The 21292-nt window shown below is 44.5% G+C and overlaps 3 protein-coding genes and 2 long non-coding RNA genes across 8 annotated transcripts; 2 read left to right on the forward strand and 3 right to left on the reverse strand.

The window, feature by feature from the left end:
- Positions 1-219: 219 nt before the first annotated feature.
- LOC134179916 (uncharacterized) lies at positions 220-5543 on the reverse strand. Its single transcript, XM_062646938.1, has 8 exons — positions 5270-5543; positions 4212-5037; positions 3947-4144; positions 3810-3881; positions 3509-3721; positions 1916-2613; positions 1797-1857; positions 220-1368 (listed from the first exon to the last, which is right to left on the reverse strand). The coding sequence occupies exon 8, from the start codon at positions 1339-1341 to the stop codon at positions 421-423; it is 921 nt and encodes a 306-aa protein (XP_062502922.1). The 5' UTR covers positions 1342-1368; positions 1797-1857; positions 1916-2613; positions 3509-3721; positions 3810-3881; positions 3947-4144; positions 4212-5037; positions 5270-5543; the 3' UTR covers positions 220-420.
- A 6746-nt stretch (positions 5544-12289) lies between these two features.
- Positions 12290-13702, reverse strand: LOC134180173 (uncharacterized). Its single transcript, XR_009969946.1, has 3 exons — positions 13562-13702; positions 12772-13021; positions 12290-12702 (listed from the first exon to the last, which is right to left on the reverse strand). It is a non-coding gene; the product is annotated as an uncharacterized LOC134180173 (long non-coding RNA).
- LOC134180174 (uncharacterized) lies at positions 13639-14507 on the forward strand. The gene is made up of 2 exons (XR_009969947.1): positions 13639-13735; positions 13942-14507. It is a non-coding gene; the product is annotated as an uncharacterized LOC134180174 (long non-coding RNA).
- Positions 14508-16455: 1948 nt separating this feature from the next.
- Positions 16456-17764, reverse strand: LOC134180152 (uncharacterized). 2 transcript variants are annotated; one of them, XM_062647245.1, is made up of 2 exons: positions 17624-17764; positions 16456-17562 (listed from the first exon to the last, which is right to left on the reverse strand). In XM_062647245.1, exon 2 carries the CDS (start codon positions 17528-17530, stop codon positions 16706-16708), a length of 825 nt encoding a protein of 274 aa, XP_062503229.1. In that variant the 5' UTR covers positions 17531-17562; positions 17624-17764; the 3' UTR covers positions 16456-16705. The 2 variants fall into 2 exon arrangements, with proteins under 2 accessions (XP_062503229.1, XP_062503228.1); XM_062647244.1 differs by having other exon boundaries at positions 16456-17764.
- A 406-nt stretch (positions 17765-18170) lies between these two features.
- Positions 18171-21291, forward strand: LOC134179471 (5-formyltetrahydrofolate cyclo-ligase-like). 3 transcript variants are annotated; one of them, XM_062646375.1, is made up of 8 exons: positions 18171-18561; positions 20036-20125; positions 20189-20208; positions 20270-20382; positions 20454-20533; positions 20875-20901; positions 20961-21021; positions 21081-21291. In XM_062646375.1, exons 2-8 carry the CDS (start codon positions 20090-20092, stop codon positions 21203-21205), a joined length of 462 nt encoding a protein of 153 aa, XP_062502359.1. In that variant the 5' UTR covers positions 18171-18561; positions 20036-20089; the 3' UTR covers positions 21206-21291. The 3 variants fall into 3 exon arrangements, with proteins under 3 accessions (XP_062502359.1, XP_062502358.1, XP_062502360.1); XM_062646374.1 differs by having other exon boundaries at positions 18171-18529; XM_062646376.1 differs by having other exon boundaries at positions 18171-18529; positions 20875-20896; positions 21081-21220.
- The last annotated feature ends 1 nt before the right edge of the window (position 21292 follows it).

The following is a 21292-nucleotide window of genomic DNA, read 5'->3' on the forward strand; positions in this document are numbered from 1 at the left end:
CCTGCCCCTACCATTCCCCGCCCCTACCTTTCCCGCCCCTACCTCTCCCCTACCTTTTCCCGCCCCTACTTCCCCACCCTTACCGTTCCTTCCCCTCCACGTCTCGTCCGTGCTCCGACGAGACATCCGGGGAACGGCAGGGGCGGGGAGAGACTGGCTCGAGTCTAGTTGCGTTGCTAGTTGCAAGTGGCTATTTATAAATATTTGTTATATGCATGTATAGGTATATCTGTATACTTTGACGCTGAAAGTACACATAAACAGATAGCCTGAAGCAACAAATCTACTGTTTTGCTTGCTACGAAGTAATATAATTGGTCAAGTCTCGTAAAAGGAAAAAGTTGAAAACATCCTTACATGAAGTGCCACAGTTTTACTAGCAACTGTTTACTGCTTGTTGTACAAAGTCTGTTGTGTCAACTAACAACCTTGTTCACTCGAACATGTTGGACAGTAAAATGTTCTGCCAGGTGGTTTCAAACAAACACACTTGCAATGGAACCACTCATCACAACAGTTGCACTGGATCATCAGCCTTCCAAAACTGTCTGGCTGCCTGCAAACACAATAAATAGCGAAAGAGGCTACAGAACGCTTACACCTTGTGAGGCCTTGAAAATAACGTGGAAATGGTGTTATATAGCCTTTCTTGACGCATGAGAACAAATGTTTTCTCATGTCAGATTGAATATAAGTTACATACTCAGGATCAATGCCAGAAGCAACGTCGTAGGCAAAAGCAATTGCAAATAGCTCACAATCATTGCCACCTCTCTGTTGCTGAACTGCTCGTATTGAAACTGTAATCTCCTTCTCATTGCTTCGGTAGATTGATGCAATCTGCTGTTCTAGGTGACTCGATAGCTTGTATCTGACCAAGCTGTCATACAAATGGATACTCCCTTGTTCATCGCTTGATGTCGTTACCCAGTGATTGCCAATGTTATGAATTTGAACTGAATTTTGCCTAACCACTACAAACTGCTGCTGCTGCGACAAAAGGGTGTTCTGGAGACCGTTCTTTTCCGGAAACCTCTGCTTCAGCATCCGCTGGGCTGAGTTGATAATTCCATCGTCAATCCAGCCAACATTGCTTTGCAAAATTCCTAGATTGCAATTGGACTTTGCTGACAACCTTTGTGACTTCATGGCACACTGTGGCTGATGGTACTGCTTCAATTGGCAGTCCTGTGTGGGCACGTGTTGCTGTTCTCCCATATGCTGCCCTTGTCTCTGCTGTAGTGGCTGCTCTGGTTTGTTTGATAGTTCTTTGTTTGACTGATCATGATCCCCATCAACTCTTTGTGTAGCTGCTGATCGGTGGTGATGAGCTGCCTCCATAAAAATTGGCTTCAATGAACAGTGCTTCTGCAATTTAAAACAGATGAAGTATCCCAAACATGGCATTACAACTGCAATTATGTAAATTATTTATAAACACATTGTGTACATTAATTGATAACAGGCTGTAATTAGCAATGCCCCTTGAGCCGAATCCAATAATTACATGAAATGCAACTTTGAATGCATCGGCCTTCCATGGCCCACCATTGTGATGTCTGGATGCAGTATCTAGTCTGTCCCAACGAGTATGCCTGTACCCAGTCAGATGCAGCTATTAATCAGCTAAGGTGATTCAGTGGAGTATCGTCTCCTAACAATGAAGACTGGCCTGCTTTTCTATGCAGCTAACTAGCTCAATGTCATATAGTATGTGAAGGTCTTATGTGTAATCTTAGTCAGGAGTTGTAATAGGACTTTGCTAGAGCACAGACAAGACCCAAAGTGCATCGTACCTCATCACTATGTTTCTTCAGACTTTCTTTGATGCGTTTTGCTTCATTCTTGTCTGGTGCTCTGATGTAGAACAGAATGCATCACGACTCCTTTGGACTAACTTGAGACTTGTTGTTACCTTAGAATCCCTTTTGATTTTTGTTTTTGTCTTTTTCTGGTTAGCCTCTTGAAGTGGAGCTGCTACTGTTGGGCTTTCTTTCCTGGTGGTATTTGATGTGTTGTTTTCAGCTCAGCAGAATCAGTACCGTTTTGCTTCAGTCTCGATAGTAATTCCGCTTCCTTGACCAGGGCCAGTATCTGTGGTACATGCAGTGTTTCAATGGCTCTTCTTTCTGCTTGGATGGCAATGTTCTTGGCAATGGATGCAATTCTTTCAAGGTGCACACAATCTAAGACAATTTAGCATCATGAGAATTATAGAATGTACACAAATGGGGTGTGATTTGAAATGAACATGCCACTGGACTTGCCTGGAGTGTCCATTGCTTTTGCTGGAATGTTTACTGCAGCCTTTGCTTCAGTTTGCTCAATTACCATACTCTCAGGATGTTCTACAACTGGCTGTGTCTCTTTGCTTTTGTGAGTTGCTTTCAAGTGTGATCATATCTTGTGTATGTGCTTGCACAGATGACCAGTCTGAAATCCAAAGCAGGTGCAATGGTAGCAGTGGCGGCAAAGTGGTTGACATTCTTGTGCATCACAGGGAACAGCAGAACAGGTAAGATGTGGACAGATGGAAATAACTTCTTTCACTGTGTAAAGAGTCCCTGTCTCTGTTTGAGACTGTACTTGCCACGTGTTGGCACTGTCAGGTACCTAGTGATGACATAGAATAACCATGGAATAACCAGTTTTATATAGGTATTAATATTGCTGCTACAGCTCATCCTCTCTGCTCTTGTATATTGCATGCATAGACTTCTCTCACATGGATTTCTTTCATGCAATAGGTAATTAATATGTGTTACCTTAAAGCGACACTGTCAAGATTTTATCCTCGGATACCTAGCGTCTAAACGCCCCCGCAAACTTGAATTTAGGTAGAAATTTTTCAAGTTCTCCAAAACGAGGAATCGTTGGCAAGTGCGATTTTACCTGTAGTTATATTGCGTTATCTGCCACGTTTTGGCAATAAATCGACTTTTGTCGAGCTTTGAGTGCCTGACAGCCGATATCGTCGTACTTGACTAGGTCATTGCGCATGGATTTGATACGTCGTATAAGTTTTGTAAATATAGAGCAAGTATAGCGTTTGTTTTCGACCTCGAACGGTTACTTTCTACGGCGAAAACGGGCCCTTTGCAAGCCGCACGTGATGGACAAGATTCCCGCACCGATATGACTTCGGTATCTCAGAAGAGAAGCCATGGAGGTGCACGTCAAGGGGCAGGACGTCGCCGCAAGTGCACAACAAGTGTCATGAAGACTATTAAACTGTCGCAAGACATCTATAGTAGGCTCCTAGCTATAGACATCCCAGCGAAAAGTCCCATTGTCTGCGTACCGGAATAACCACTGCTCCTTCGTCAGCAGACGTGTCTGATGCACTAATACGCGTTCTATCGTCACGAAACGCCATTACGCTGACCTAGGAGTCCCGATGTAGGTTTGCGCGCGAAGTGTGACACGCCTAGAGCGCACAAGCATGCGCACTTGTGCGCTCAAATCTTGACAGTGTCGCTTTAACTTAGTAGTTTAATATACAATGTACCTCTGTAATGTGATGATCAGGGATTAGTAGTCCGTTCTGATGTGATGTTGTCTGTTTCTTTTGAGTGACACCTCTGGTAGGCCACAATCCCTTTTCTGGACATCCATAAACTGGTCTGCCTCCATCTTCAGCAGTGTGGTAATTAATTGGTCCACTCTTCGATTTGCCATTCCCCTCAGGTAGGACGGATTTCGCTTTAACTTGTTATGAAAGCTGTCAACAGATGTATATCATATTTGTAGCTATCAGGTCCAGGATTGGACATAACAGGTTATACATGAAAATTCCAAACTAACCACACCTTTCAACGAACATAACATGTTGGTATCAGTATAAGCACGACTGAAATTTCGATACGACATGGCCCATTTCTCTGAAACCATATAAAAATCAGAGCACTATGTTCACAGCAGCGCTATACTAAATACATGTATTTACCTGGTCTACTGGCATAGAAAGTTTTGAAATATTGGATGAATGATGGTTCCTTGGGTATCCATGCATCAGCAAATGACTCCAGATATTGATGGAACATATCTGTTGTCTGTATGGTGTATCAACAAGTACAGCGACTGATAAATGCTGAATTGATCTGACTTGGTTTTCACTTTGGAAAATATGTTACGTTTAAGTGATCTGAAGAGAGAAAACAATATGCGGTGTGATCAACTGCATTCCTGGTCATCCTGCTTTACATTCATACCTATCAACGTGCCAATGGCAGAGGAGGTGCTTTATGATATCACCAAAGACAGATCTTGCTGCAAACCATCCAGTGTTATCTGTGGATAATTGATCAATCAATCCACATTTGTGAGAAGATACGGTACTACTTTAGAATGTGAATGATTGTTCAGTAAACATTTGATTTCTAGATGTTTATTTTGCATTGGTGCCAGTAGATTATCTTCTTTCTTACCATCGTCAGTCGTGACTGTTTTGACAGTTGTAGTTGGGGCAGCATCCTTGATGGCTTGTAAAAAGTGCTGCACATATTGCTTTTCCTCTTTGCTACAAATGCACCAACCAACCGTTCTTCGTACATGGCATGGGGAAATATGTTAGTTGTTTATTTAAGTTAAGTCAATCCCGTGCAAAAGCCACGCATCACTGGCAATGAGCACCTTGCCCAAACTGATCAGCAACCATCACTGTGATAAGCTTGAAGTCATAAAGGTTTGTGCCATGTGTCGAATCCATGCACAGAACGTTCATGGCATACTTCTGAAACAATTCCTTCTGGTGCTTTGTTTGAATACACAAAAGGAAGGATTCTGCTGGGAGATCTGGTACAATGTCATTTTTATGCCCCATTCCTTGTACAGAAGAACTGGATTGTATTTCTCCTGCTGTAATTTCTGCACAAGAGATTGGACAGACTCTGCATCACTTGTGTGACCAAACTTGGCAAAGTCGATTGAAATTCCTCTGACAGTTTCGTACATCCTGTCTTGTAACAAAGTGATCTCGCCGAGCAAGATTGTCAAATTCATCTCTGTTCTCTCTGCTAGCTAGCTCCTGCCTGAAGTCTATACCAACAACCACAGTCAACAACAATAGCTACACTACCTACCTGTAATTAGTAAGTTTGAACTGAAAACCCTGGTTCCCAATTTAAATCGTTTGTAAAGCAAGGAAACCATTACAGGAAGTGAGAAGCATCAAGGAGACAATTGCATTCAAGATAAAAATAGACCAACACAATTGGCACATTCATTTCAAGGATGCATCAAAGAGAGCAACAAACACTGTTTGTCTTACCTTCAAGAACTCGCTCAATTGTCACTCCCATTGTCAATTTCTGAATCATTTTGTCCTTACACGAGGCCGGGAGAGGGAGAAAATGGCTCTCTTTTAGACTTGGATTGTGACCAGTATGACCACTAACGTACCACACCTTCACAGTCCCTTCAGTTTCAATGCTTACATTCATCCTTGCAAGACAAAGACGTTCCAGTCGCTTGCTTTTTGTATATCTTCTTTGTTCTGATGTTGTACTGTCCCTCACAGTCGGTTTGTAGCTTCGCAGCAGACATAGTAGACACACTGCTTCTCAGCTAGATAAATACACTGTACATGTACATCACATTTTTTGTTGTTGTTGTTGTTACAAGGACCCTTAGGGCCCAGGTTACTGCAGACACTACTAAGTACTTGCTATGATACTTTCTACGATACTAGTATCGAAACACTATCAGCAGTCACTGTCTATATGTAACTTCTTCTTTGCTTCTTGGACAGAACCTGACACTCCGGAGAGAGAGTTTTGTATCTTGTGCGCAGAGTTTCTCTGCCGTACGAGTGACTGCGCTCGTGTTCGTCAAAGTCAACATGGCGGTGCACATTGTACGCGACTTGTCACTGAGGATTCAAATAGACGAAAGCCTGTCAGTGTCATATGACGAAGTAGAAGAGGCGGTGTTGCAACACGTACGCGTCGACGAAGTAAGCTGCATAGCCAAAGAGACACTCCTGACACACAGAGTAGACGTAAAAGCAAGGCATTTCGCGTGCGAATGCGTACAAAAACCGAAGACTCGGTACACAGCAGTCATGTTGTTGATGCCTTTTGAAATGGATGATAGTCACGTGACTTCCATACTGTCAGAACGGGCACACTTGTATCAACGAGGAGGCTAACCAGCAACAAACACCCAACCATCGAAACGGGTGTTCGATTATTTAAGTTTAAGGATTGTACAGCCGACGACTTTCCTAGTCTAATCACGATCGGTCACTACAATCTGGTAGTGAGAGTGTGCGGGAAAATGGTGAGGCACTGCTATCGGTGCAAGAGTGCATCACATTTAGTCAGAGATTGTCCCGAACAGGACACTCGTTCACACGACTGGCAGGCAGAGATGGATGCCAACACAAATGCCTCGGAACCCTATCCCGTGCGCGAGAGAGCCGACTCGCTGTGGACAGAATACCAACTGTGTAGCGCACTAGTTTCTTAGCGTACGTTAGTTGACGTCATTAGGTAGCGCCTATATAACTTGTGAATTTGCTAGACTAGCGTAGTTTTGATCGTGTACCGTGTAGTACGGTGTATCGTCTACTTATATAGAGCTTAGTTCAAGTTCACTACTTGGTGTACGTGGCACTTGCGTAAGGCTTGATCAGTTGATCGTTCAAGTGTGTCCTATATACCAGTGCCTGCTTGGATTATATTACACGAGAGAGTGCAGTATAGCACGGATACGTCTAGACAGGAGCACAACGTATTTTATAGAACGTTGCGTCTGGACGGTGCTACAATACGATGGTAGATCGTGTGCGGGCACCCCTGAACTGCCATATCTAGAAGTAGAAAACTCCATCCTAGACGGCGACAGACAATGCGACGCTTCTCTAGGCGCGCCCTCGTATTCTGTTACAGTGGACAACTCGGACCTTCTTCTGGGGTCCGAGGAAGTGGTAGGGGAAGAGTTAACTTCCCAGAACGATGAAGAGGTCGGGCTCCCTGCACAAGCACCAACTCTGGCTGTCGATAGCACTCCCGACGAAACTTCGCACTGTGCGCCCGATCCTCACATAAACGACAAAGTTACAAACCCTTCCGCTGACTCTTTTCTCTCCATCGCTACAACTAGTCTTCAGACCTCGGAACAGCCGACTGGGCGGAGCCAATCGTATCGGCTAACCGAGATCACAGTTACTTCAACACAGGCGATAAGGACAACGCTGTCTTTGTCGAACCACCTCCCAAAAGAAGTAAACGCAGGAAACAGACACAGAAATCTGCGAGAAGCCTTTCTTCATCGCCAGGCAGGTTGATGCGGAGCAGATCGCGATCGAAAGAACCGAATGTAATCATTCATGAGGGAGAACCGATGATGTCTTATCGCATGCGCGACGGTACAACGGTTCTGAGAAAGCTGCGAAGTGATTCCCCGTACTTCAGAAAGAGTAGCGATGCTCCTGAGTCGATCGCTACACTTCCCGACACCCAATAATTGTTCCCTTCTGTCCCATTCTTTCCGTCTAGTCATCTTTTCCTCCTTCCCCTCGTTTTAAGTGTCCTCATGTCGGTCTTAACTATCGCTACCTTAAATGTCAATGGTCTTCGTAACCCATCCAAGCGTTTTGCTCTAAATCGCTTTCTCTGTTCTCTCCACGTTGATATTGTTGGTGTTCAAGAGACTCATTGGGCTACAGATGAGGAAGCTCAAGAATATAGTAAAGATTGTCCTTCTTATGATATCTTATGTAATCTGGGAACATCCCAGCAAAATGGTGTTGCTATCCTATTCTCCAAGCGCGCTCACTCCGAACTTTCCTGTACTGGCAGAGATAACGATGGTCGACTGATATCGGCATCGGTCAGAATAGAGGGAAGTGTCTACCACATTACGTGTGTATACAGCCCTTGTGCGAGTGTCGACAGAGTGCAATTTCTTAGGTCTCGAGTAGAACCTCTCGTGGGACAGTCCAACCATTGGATCCTGGGAGATTTCAACGCTGTCATGGATCCACGCTTAGACAAATTCAATGCCTCGCGTGACAGACCCGATCCCAGTGCCCGTCGTTTAAGCTCGTTGATCAAGAGCTTTAACTATAAAGATGTTTATCGGTCTAAAGTCCGTTCACACATTAGATGGACTGAGGAATTCAGCGTGTAGCAGGACTATAGTATGGGTTTCCGAGGTCTAATTAATATCGATGGACAGCTCTTGAAGAGCTTAATTCAATTATAATAATCATATATTTCTTGCTATGAACAGAAGACCAGCATAAGCAACTTCCGGAATTGTAATGAGTTAGCGGGTGGAGACACGCTTAATCAGATCAATCTAGAGACAACCCCCAGTGAGATAACTCTTTATCAAACTAGGAAGAGGTGTAACAAATACTATGATGCAAACAATTAGAAACTCGTGTACAGTACAAGCAAGCATTTATTGATTTCCAGTGGCTTGCATTTGATCTTCGTCATAGCTCTCTGTGGAATCAGACTCACCAGCATCTGACCCTTCGCTAGGGTTTACTTCAATCGCCATATCTAGTGGTTTGCGTCCTTGTGACAACACATGCTAAGAATGCAATCAGTCTAAGAGAGCTGCTTATACAAACATAACATCCGGCTTTCTTGATAATCTGTTTAGTTAAGGTCCAACCCTCAGGCACGAGTCCATCTAATTCGTGAACAGACTTTAGGTATCCAAAAGGTAGAGATTTCACGTGGAAACGACATAACGATCGGTTTACACAGATGTGTCGTTTGGACTTAATATTGTGCAGCGACGATTGTCTCAACGTCAGCGAGGTCCGCATAGACCCATGGCAGTGGTCGGACCACTTAGCGGTGTGCGCTTCCATACCTCTGGAAACCAATACGAACCGAGGTCCTGGCTACTTCCACGTGAACGTAGACGTATTAATAGACGGCGAATTTGTGGACAAAGTCGAAAGCTTTTGGACTGAGTGGCGATTTGAAAAAGAACGGTTTCCTTCGATCGTCGATTGGTGGGAGGTGGGTAAATGTTACTTGCATGATCTCACTCGCGGTCACTGTGAAGAACGGGCGAGAAGTAGGCAAAGCCGAAGGAGACATCTCCAAGCCACACTTTTCGAGTGTCACAACCGCTTGTCGGCCGAACGAGAGGATCGTAATATAAACACACGTGATTGTCTTCGTCAAACCGAAAACGAGTTGCGCGCTCTGGATCGCTTGGATGCCGCTGGTGCCAGGGTACGCTCTCGTCTACAGTGGACCGAACGAGGAGAACAGTCGACACGCTTCTATGCCCGTTTAGAACGGCAACGACAGACGAACAATACGATGACAGAGCTGCATCACGAAGGAAACACTTACAGCGAGACGGAGGGCATGTTAGAAGCAGCGGCTTCCTTTTATGAACGTTTGTATTCTGCCTCCTCTATCTGCCAACAATCAGCCGATCGACTGACGGCAAGCCTTGATCGAAGACTGACCCAGGAAGACAGCGCATACTTAGATAGACCTATTACTGTGCAAGAGATGCGTGTGGCGCTGGCTTCAATGGGAGCAATAAATCTCCTGGCGTCGACGGCATTCCTGTGGCATTCTACCGTCGCTTCTGGAGTCTGCTCGAGTCAGATCTTCTTGATGTGTATCATACGGCTCTAAGTAACGGTAGACTCGGTACGAGTCAACGGGCAGGCGTGATCAGACTGTTACACAAAAAAGGAGAAAGGCGGGACCTCAAGAAGTGGCGCCCAATATCACTGCTATCAGTTGATTATAAAGTCTTAACTAAACTGTTAGCGTCTCGCCTGACGAGCGTTCTACAGACCATCGTCCACGAAGACCAGACGTGTTGCGTATCGGGAAGATCAATCAGAGACAGCTGTCGCGTCTTACAAGACACGGTCGACTACTGCGAGGCGACAGACAGAGGAGCCGGACTCGTCAGCCTCGATCAGGAGAAGGCCTTCGACAGAGTCGAATGGTCCTTTCTCGACAAAGTGATGGCAGCAATGAATATTGGCGAGATCTTTCGTTCATACATTTCGACACTGTATCGAGACGTGTCGAGTCGTGTCATTGTCAACGGCTGGATTTCACGAAAGATCCATCCGACACGAGGAGTGCGGCAGGGCTGCCCCTTATCACCCATTCTGTATGTGTTAGTCGCGGAGACCCTATCTTCTACTATCAGAAGTACTCCCATCACAGGCTTGCAATTGCCGCAGACCCACAGAGTATTGAAAGTGGCACAGTACGCAGACGACACTACCGTAATTACGACTTCTGACCGCGACTTCCGTATCCTTCAAGAGTGTTTATCTTTGTATCAAGACGGCAGTGGGGCACGACTAAATACCTCCAAGTCCCGCGGTCTGTTTGTAGGTCCTTGGAGTGACCGCACAGACCGGCCCATGTCTCTGTCGTGGACGACAGACAGCCTCAAACTTTTAGGCATACACGTCGGTGCCGCTCGTTCCCTAAACGAAACGAACTGGCAAGGAGCAATCGACAAGATGCGGGCTGTACTTCACTTTTGGAAACCACGCGATCTTTTCCTCGCCGGACGTTCGTATGTGGCACGTACGCTAGCGGCGTCCAAATTGTGGTACGTGGTTCAGGTAGTCCCGGCACCACCACGAATGATCGACGAGATCAACACGACCATGTGGAAATTTATCTGGAAAGATCACGCCGAACTCGTAAGCCGACGAGTCTGTTGTCGGACCAGGCGCAATGGAGGGTTGGCCGGAATCGTAATCCACGACAAAGTCGCTGCTATACAATTACAGTGGATCTCTAGACTAACAAGTACCGGCGACGACAGTTGGAAGTACTTCGCGCGATTTTGGCTAGATCGAGCAGCCAGTCCTTTTACCGACCATCGTGGCCTCTTGTCAGGAAACCGATCTCTCGTTTCCTCGGCCATACCACCTTTCTATTTGTCCTTGGTTAAAGCCTATCGACGCTTCAACGGTGCCGACAGGACTAGCCCGTCTACGTTGTCGGAGGCGACTTCACAGTCTCTGTTCGGCAACCTAAACATCACAGATCCGAGCGGAAGACCGTTCTATTCGCGTTCCATGGCGACCGCGGGACTGTGCACTGTCGGTGATTTACGAGAGAACAATAGGTGGAATGAGATCGCACAATTACAACAACGATATCAAGTCGGACCATACTTTCTTAAAGGCTTTGTGCGTAAGCTGCACACTGCCATACCAGCCGTCTGGTTTACATTGCCCGACACCGAAGCCACTCCGTCATTGTTATCGATTTCCTTTCCACCTAAGACACCGATTCCTCTTTCCTCCAAGAGAATGTACGTTAAGATGGCAAAATGCAGAGATGTCAGACCACTAGCCGAGGATAAGTGGATGCTCCCTTCTTGGTCGGAGGGCTGGTCGACAGCTTGCTCCGCTCTTCAGGATGCAAGACTGGACACCCCATATTCCAACGATATTGCTTTCAAATTTCTCCATCGCGTCCTTCCGACTCCAGACCGTCTGACACTCTTCCGACCTTCTCACGACACCTCTTGTAACTCGTGTGGCGACGGACGGGCTGATCTCGGCATATTTTCGCTCGTTGTCCGTCGGCAAGGTCTCTCCAACCTTCTTTACGACGTATTCTTACCTGCTTCCTGTCTGACGTTCCGTCCGATGTGACTCTTTTGACTGCTCCGTTTTTGTGTGGTCTATCGCTATCATCACCCGCATCGTTTATCGTCTGAACCTTCATCGCATCCTATTGGCAACATCGTAATTCTTTAGATTCTAATAGCATATTGGGTGTAACAGAGTCGGCCATCAGGCGGCGGATCGTGGAGGAGTGGCACGAAGCCCGCCTTCACCGTCCGCCGAGAATTGATTTCTTTTCTCGCCAATGGAGACCACCGGATAGGCCGTGCGCTTTGTGTTTTAAGGATGGCGACGGCAGCCTTGACATCCGCCTGTCTCCTCTGTTGGGTATACCAATATAAAACCCAAAAAAACATGTGATCTAGTCAGTCACTCAGTCAGTCATTTATAACCGTGTAGTCAGTCTGTGTGTATGTCCACATTTCAGCAAAACGGTCGTGATGGACTTAACATGTACACCTCGCACCTCGGCGTGAGTCCGGCCGGGGCACCATAGATCGCATTCACTTAGTCAGTTTTTACTTCTCGTGCAACACTAATGATTATCATACATGAGACCTGTCCAAATACGACTCAGACAGGAGTCACAAGAAGAAATTCTTGTGGCTGGCGGAATGGCCGGGTTCGGTCCCCGCGTGATTTTGACGTGCTGGTGCACTCAACCCGTGTCTCAAAAAAAAAGATAGAATATTTATTAGATATATCCAATTCTCTAGTACAATGACATTCGATAGATACGGCAAACTACATAAAATGTCAACTAAACTCAAACCTAAACTCTAACTTAAGAAACTAATGTGGGCGTGCTTGGACACGCCTAGATAGATAGATACATATACCTATAGATAGCTATAGAAATGTAATATAAATATAGATAAATACACAGATATAGATATTGTGCAGATTACACTTGATAGAAAGTTCACCGTAGATGTACCTGGGTTTTCGGTTGCACACACACTGCTGTCAGACCCAGTGTTGTCCTTCTGGGTCTTACGAGCTGTTGCTCCTCTCTCAGTTCTAAAGTAGGTGAAAGTTGCTCTCTTCCGCTTCCTTCCAGGACTCAAACTCCTTCATGATAGAAAATTCTAGTTCCTGAATATCTTATTAATTAAAAGTTATGATTGCAGTAGTTAGATTGAGTGGATAAGAACAAATGTAGTACACAGTACCCATGTCAATCTTGTGATGAAAGTCCAGGTGTTGTGATAGAGATTTCACTTGGATAAAGTTTTGACTGCTGCCTTCAATGAAACAGTGGTGCCACACAGCCTTCTCATACTCTGCGTTGTGTGTCTTTCTACGGTGGCGGTTCAATGTTTGTCTAGTCTTGAATATTTTGGAGCACTCACGACATCTCGTGTCTAACTTCTGCAGGTCATGAGTTGGGACTGTCTCTTCATTTGCAGAACCACCAGCAACCTATGATGAGAATGAGATTCCTTCCTCTGGGTGACATGCTTGTGCGGCGTGTGGCATGTACTCTAGATCTCATGTATGTGGTCTGTGTCTATGTCTGTGTTTATGTCTGTGTCCGTGTGTGTGTGTGTGTGTGTGTGTGTGTGTGTGTGTGTGTGTGTGTGTGTGTGTGTGTGTGTGTGTGTAGTGTGTGTAGTGTGTGTAGTGTGTGTGTGTGTGTGTGTGTGTGTGTGTGTTTGTAGTGTGTGTGTGTGTGTGTGTGTGTGTGTGTGTGTGTGTGTGTGTGTGTGTGTGTGTGTGTGTGTTTGTAGTGTGTGTGTTTGTAGTGTGTGTGTGTGTGTGTGTGTGTGTGTGTGTGTGTGTGTGTGTGTTTGTAGTGTGTGTGTTTGTAGTGTGTGTGTGTGTGTGTGTGTGTGTGTGTGTGTGTGTGTGTGTGTGTGTGTGTGTGTGTGCATGCGTATGTATGCATTTGATAGTCCTGTCCACGTGCCCATGAAACACATTTCTGTCAATAGACTGGGGGATACCTATGGGACTTAGTACCTCATGAATACCAGGTCCAGTGACCTTTCTGTGGTGTTCTTCATGGCGCTTCCCCAACTCTTCAGATGAGAAAGAGAGTCAACAGTGGAGCCGTTGGCAGGAAAACATGCCTGGGCTTATTTCTACAATGGAATTATTGTGTTCAGCTTGTTTGGACTCAACAGAATATATGGAGTGAGTTAATTAATTATGGGTTTTATGTACATACAGTTCATTTCAATTTTTATTAATCAAGTCCAAACTGCAATGTTACAATTGTAAGCAATTAATTATAAGCACTCTAAGAACTAATTAATTAATTATAGTCAGATTTAGTTTGTGTTTGTAACACAATTATTGGTTTTTAATAATCTGATTTGAGGAATCTTTTGTACTTGCAGGCAATGGCATGTGATGAAAGTAAAACTGTAACCTGGAGTTGGATGACAAGAAATCAGGGGACACTTTGGCCAACTGATATCAACAGGAACTTGGATTTCCACAATTTGTCAGGAATTTATTTCATCTGGCGCGTCAACGTGTCTGCAACAAAGGCTGGTGACACAACTAATGCAGGAGATAAGAAGTGGATATTTAATTGATGTGAGCACCAAGTGGCTACTTGAGGAGACTTTCAATGCATTGGTTATGGAGACTTTCGACTCTTAACAGAGCACAGCTTAGTAGCCATCTGAGCTGTTCTCTGTCAAGTTGTCTCAGCACATTTGAAGCTGTTGCAAGAACACTTGTCAGACAATCTGTAGCAATACATTTCTCCAATGGTTTGGACACGACCTTGTGTGTTCTCTGCACTGTTTGTTTAGTTAGTCTTTGTGTTATCCTTCTTAGAGCAATAAATAGTTGATTATGATTTGACACATATGCAATTCTATGCAATACTGTTGGTATATGAAATGGGTATTCTAGTCAATTTTAATTAATTAATACATTAATTAATAAAATCAAAGTATTTTCTGTAGCTCAGCCTGATAGTAGCAAACGTCAGCTACTCCAGAAGCTAAGGCACTCACAATAAATGCTTTCTGTTACGGACTGTAGTCGTTGACCTCTGCAGCGAATGACGCTCACTCTTCCTGTCGTAGTCTGTCTCCACTGTCCTCTAAATTTCGATTCCAGTATATTTGCAGTCTGGTGGTAGTACAGCAAGGACTCCCACGCCTACCTAGCACTTCAATGTATTCAAGCAGTCTCTCCCACTCAGTCAAACAGTCCTGGCGCGAACAGATGCTAGCGCGCGTACTGCAATCTGAAATTCCCGTCTACTCGTCAGATACCACGCACGTTAATGGTCTATTTCTAGTAGCGCGCTTACTACATAACTGGGGGTACGCGCGCTACAAGTCCATAGCGCCATCTAACGCTACAGTACTCCCCACACGTAGCCTCGAATTTCCAGACCAGAGAGGGCGCGAAGCGCGCGAACTCTATAGTCTGGACCAAGTCGATACTAAAATGATTTCGGAAGTAATTATCAAAAGCGATGGTAAATGGTGTCTAACGGCGTAGGATCGTTTTACCTAGATCAACATATCATTTGTAAATGCCATGAGATCTCACGAACAAAGAGACGTCTGCCGTGTTTGCGGCGATATCTTGGTGGACGGCATGAAATGACGACTCTTTGATTCTTCGGCAGACCGCTAGCTAGTCTAACCGCTCGACTAGCGAGACTACCGCTCAACCAGTTGTCAAGATTGAAAACAAGTTACCATAAATTAATGTAGAAAGAGTAGGAGTACCGTACGACTCACTCGTACTGTCCAACTAGCCTCGTACCAGATCCTCTCCGCCATCGTGCTCGGTTCCCGTATAACGCAACAACGCCGAAGAGATCATACCGCCTACTTTCTTCACCTAGTGTCACCACGTCATCTAAGTGTCACCACGTTATCTAAGTGTTACCACGTCATCTAAGTGTCACCACGTTATCTAAGTGTCACCCACGTCATCTAAGTGTCACCACATTACCAATGTCAACACTCTCATGCTCTTAGTTAATTATGAAAGAGGTCACTTGAAAAGAAATACCGTAGCTAAACTGGGATGTGCAGCGTCTAATTACAGCCTGAAATTCGTGACCTAGGGTGGGAGGGTGGGAGCGGGACAGAGAGTGCAACCTCCACGTGCTCTGTCCTGGGGGGGGTTGAACATGAAAGTATTCTCACATGTTCAAAATGCTAAGCAATCCGTTTACTAAAACTGTCATTTCCATCTAAAAATGTATGAAGCAAGTCCAAAAATATATGAAACAAGTCCGAAAACATTTTGAGAAAATGATGAGTATGTAGGGATGGGTATGTACTTAAGTCATTTATGCCCATCTCCTACATCACACTCTTTTTACCTATATCGCTTGCAGCAGTTGTGAATGTGATGTAGAAGATGGGCATAAATGACATAAGTACATACCCATCCGTACATACCCATCATTTTCTCAAAATGTTTTTGGACTTGTTTTAGTATCGACTTGATCCAGACTTGCAAGCTCTCTGGTCTGGAAGTTCAAGGCTACCACACACGTTGCGCTGCCCTGTTTGTCTCGTTTCTTTAGTTTCTTTATTATCTTCTGCTCTTCTGTAAGAGACCAGAAGAGCAGTAGAGTATTTTGACTGTTTCTTTATTCCGCTTCAAAGGTGACAGAAAAGGTGTCGTGACCGCTTCTGCTCTTCAACAGAAATTCAGAAGAGCAAAGCTAGCGCATGGCATTTCTTCTAAAGAGCGGACGACGGGGGAGTACAGAAACTGCATCTAATCCGTGATAGATGCACTAACGGGTAATTCCTCTTTGCCGGAATCGTGGAATCCGAGCAAGCCAACTTGTCGCAGGGGCCCCTTGGTCTCGCGTGGCCGGACGTTACAGGCTCCTCCTCCCCGTACGCCCCTCCCCCGCGCTCAAACGTCTGGCCACGCGAGACTAGGGGCCTATCGTGACTGACGAGTCTACTACGCATGCTCGCGCCTCTCCGATTGATATTCTTTATTCATCGCTCTTCTGACAGCTTTTTAGTGGGCGTGACTCTTCTGCCCTCTTCTGAAAATTGCTGCTCTACCTCTTCTAGAAGAGCAGAAGAGAAATAAAGAAACACACTCCTAGTCTACATCTGACAGAGAATGCTTTAAATTAATTAATTTCAATTAATTACATTATGTAATAACTGTTTCTTCATCACTGTTATCTGCATCTTCTCTCTTATTGTTCCTGTTAATGAGCCAAATGATCAGAATTCCTGCAGTCAATGCTGCACCACATCCTATCACACCACTAGCAAGAGTCCCAACAAAGTCACCTCTTAATTTGCCTTTCAGCACAACAGCTATGTCCAGATTAGTTCCAGGACTCATAGGAATATCTCCTACATCAATCACCACTGCAGCCCCTTCCTCTCGAGGAAGACTAACAGAGCAGTCCGTATATCTCATTGATGTGTTACAAAAATCGGTCCTTCCAGTCACCAAGTCATACTCTGTCAAGACTCCAGAAAATTCAACATCATACATATAGACAAGTAAGGCCAAACTTGATGGTGTAAACAGAAACTGATAAATACCAGTTTGAGAACAGAAAAATTCGGTATGATTGAAAGAACAATTTTGAGAGCAATTTCCAAGACAAACAAATGTCTTATCCAATCTCACATACTGTTGAAATCCGGAATAATCAATGTCATTAACCACACCAGTATACTGCATTACAACAACCCGTATGACCGTGTCGAAACAGAAAGACACATCAATACGAGATCCTGTGTTGAGAAACATCTTTTCGCGGATAATCTGGTTCGCAAACAGAAATACGTTGCCTATTTCCTTGCGATATCGACGATAAAATTTTATTTGTGGCATCCGCGGATAAGCAGACAAATTCATGTATGATACGTATTTAAAGTCGTCGACTTCCAATGTCACTTGCTCGACGTACTTTCCGTTGAAAGGCACGGCCCACGTTAGATTGGGACTCATTCCACTCATTTCTACCGTTGCAGTGTATTTTTTTCTCAGTTCTATGACAGCGATAACGACAGCGATAGCAGACAGTGCGAGAATACCTAGAAAAACACCTACAACACATAGACACGTTCTGATCTTTCCTCTCGCCATTCTGCTGATCCGTAATGGCCGTGGCTCAGTCGAGGTCGATGAAACGAGCGGCACGCGATCGGGATCGCTCATATATATAATACTCCGTGTTGTCAACAGAACTCGGAGAAACAGGATGTTTCCAGACGCTTTCCCGTATGTGGAGTCATGACATCAATTATCGGACACTCCCCGATATTAGCCTCGCCAAGGTGGATTGCAGCCCCGGATCCCGATGCGCTTCCATCAGTACGTGCATCCGCGTATCCGAGGCTGCTTCGAAGCTAGCCTCGTACCCGGGCTCTCTTGCTTGGGTACGAGGCTACTTCGAAGCTACCCCGATCATATATCGGACACTGGCGTACAGAAACCAGACGAAGATTTCTTGTATATAAGGCATGAATGTAGAGAGTAGTAACACGACGTGGTAGATTCAGCTTGATTACTTAGCGTATTGCTGTTCACGGTGACAACTTCCGCTGCTTTCCCGTATACATCAGACACGCCCATCAAATATCGGACAGTTCCCGGTTTTGCATTTTACTTAGACTAGAAGAGACGGTATTTTGACACTGCTAGGTTGGCAGGTCTGCTTTTACTCCAGTAGATATGATCCTAGGCTGGTTTTAGTAGAACAACAACACGAGTTTTGCTGATTGATATCAAGCACATAAAGTCTTGAAAGTATTTTCTTTGTACTTGGTCTAGTGTAGTGTGCTGTACTATCCATGTGTATACTGTGGGTGCTTACGACTCTACACGGCGCTGGGAGATAAGATGGCGGCATGTACTCAAGCTGCCAAAAAGGCACTGCGGAGTCAACTGAAAAAACAGATCAGATCTCTGACGCTTGAGCAGAAGAAGAGAGAGTCACTTGAAGTTACGCAAAAGGTGGACACCAGACGGGTCATGAACTAAAGCTTGTTAGTTGATTGTGATTGAATATTATGACTATTGCCATGTACACTTAGTAAATTAATTAGAACATTCTGTGTAATAATTATCAGCAATATCTGATTTGTACCTACAGTAGATACAATATGCCTGCCTGCATGTTTATCTTCCTGTGTCTGTTGATTGTCTGTCTGCTAATAATCATCACATGTGACAGACCTCCTAACTTTTTTCGCACCAAATCGCTAGACTGTCTTTTTTAAACGACCACTCCCATTAATTACACATATCCAAAGTAGGCGTGGCCAGCAGATTATTTGTTGGCCTTGCTTTACGTTTGTGTGCGCCAAGGCTTTGCCTCGAACTTCCAAACGTTACTTTTACTGCAGGTAGATACAGATACACCGGATACCCCAGATACAAGCTAGCAGAGCCGTACCTAGAGTCTAGTTCAAAGAAGCTGCTATGTCCAGAAAGACAGAGCTAATGATCGAGTCTGTGCAAAACGACTCTGAGAATCTCACGGTAGGCTTGTCGGGAGAAAGGACTGGCTATCATGAGAATTGGCTGCAAATTTTGAGAGTTGAGAGGTCTGGTGTGACTATTGCTCATGCACTCTACATACTGTAGACAGTCAGACAGCATTATTCTGACCACATTTATACTGTGAGGTTTCTGTTGTACTAACGTTACTGTCGGATTATCGATAACAAATACACAGTGACCATGTAAATTGGTTTCACGTCTACCTTGTTAGAAAGTGATCAAGGGTGTCAGAATAACGAGGTCTGACTCTATCAAAGTCTCTCTAGCAGTACAAGTCAAGGCAGCTGTAGTCTCTTGCGCATTGTTCAGTCGTGGATCTCTCACCCATATTTGCCGTCTTTTTAAATTTTTCAGAATTACATGCTATGCGATCAAAGCAGATGGTTATGGGGTTCCATACCTTTAAAAGATAAAGACATTATAGAAGGCTAGCTTAGTGTGTATTTAGTGTCAATTAGTGCAATCCACCAAGTTGTTTGTAAGCTTAATTCTTCCCTTTCTCCACTGACTGGCTCCAGCCAAGCATTCTTCTATCAGTCTGTTATGTAATTAATCCAATGGAAATACATACTAGTAATAAGAGTACTGTACATTACAGTTTGCACTGCATGCTTTTTGCTCTTGGTCTCTGATGATTGCTGTAAAGACAACAAACTATAGAAACCAGCTCAGTTTTGTATCATTTTGGTCAAACAGGACATAAAAGTCGGTTCAATATCAACTGACAGATGGCAATAATATTCTCTTTACTCTTCTTGATGTCATTTGGTCCAAGTTTGACTGGGAGTGGTGTGGGACTTCTAGGGTTGATTTGTATAATCTATAAGCATGAAATACAAAAGTTTCTAAATGATAAACACACGTGCACATCCCTCTTGTGATCCTTTGTCCTTGCTACTGTTTTACTTATCAAACGTTGTTGTTGTAGTATTTTATTATCTATTGTTCTTGTGACAGTTGTTGAGCCATAAGTGGTATCAACAGAGCTGCAGAATAGCAGTGTATCTTAGCATGGACGATGAAGTCGACACGGAGCCAATCGTAAAGGTGCAGGGTTAGTTAAATTCATCCGACAATCATTTTTCAATACTGTTTTGCATTGATATGCAGCACATTCTGGCCTCAGGAAGGTGCAGTACAAACCTTGCCATGAGCCACTTGTGTAATACTTGCAAACTGTTTGTACCACAGAGACTGTTTTGTGCCTCGATATGTTGGTGACCGAATGGACATGCTTAAGCTTTATTCACTCGATGACTTGTCGTCACTTCCACTTACAAAGTGGAACATCAAACAACCTGCAGGCATGAGACCACAGTAGTTACATTTGGGTTTATTGCATTTTATTTGCACGATTTACCTTAATTAACTACAGATGATGATGACAGTCGACTTGATGCATACACAGCTGGAGGTTTAGATTTGGTTGTGATGCCTGGATTAGGCTTCACAATAGTAAGTGTCACACACACGCACACACGCACACACACACGCGCACACACACACACACACATGCACACACGCACACGCACACACACACACACACACACACACACACACACACATGCACGCGCGCGCACACACACACACACACATGCACGCGCGCGCACACACACACACATGCACGCGCGCACACACACACACACACACACATGCACGCGCACACACACACACACACACACACACACACACACACACACACACACACACACACACACACACACACACACACAGTTCTCTGCTAATGCCATTCCTATTGTGTCTCTTGATATACTTGTTTTGCTTACTGGACATAGGAAGGCGACAGATTAGGACGAGGCAAGGTCGACAATTCACAACTTTGAATGAATGTAAATGACAACTATCCAGGCTCTGTTTCTAGGGATACTACGATAGCTATCTCTCACTATGTGAGTCAAGAGCTTTAATGCCAAAATCTATAGGTGGGTATTGTGACTTGCATTGGAGTTATAACACCAGAACAATCTTGCAACTGTTTCAGGTCTGGCATTCAGTGCTCAAATGTGCAAGAGCATTCCGATGGGGCCAACAGATAAGAAGATTGACTTAGTCTTGTATCCTCAGGGAACTGAACCCGGGACAATAGAGAACATTAAACACCAATAATTGCTTGCTTGCAAATTGTGTACACAAGAATCCAGTTATATATTGTTTATTTGATAATTAGATTATTAAATTCATGATTCTACAGCA

This window comes from Corticium candelabrum, chromosome 5 (genome assembly GCF_963422355.1).
Source record: "Corticium candelabrum chromosome 5, ooCorCand1.1, whole genome shotgun sequence".
Taxonomy (NCBI): Eukaryota; Metazoa; Porifera; class Homoscleromorpha; order Homosclerophorida; family Plakinidae; genus Corticium; species Corticium candelabrum.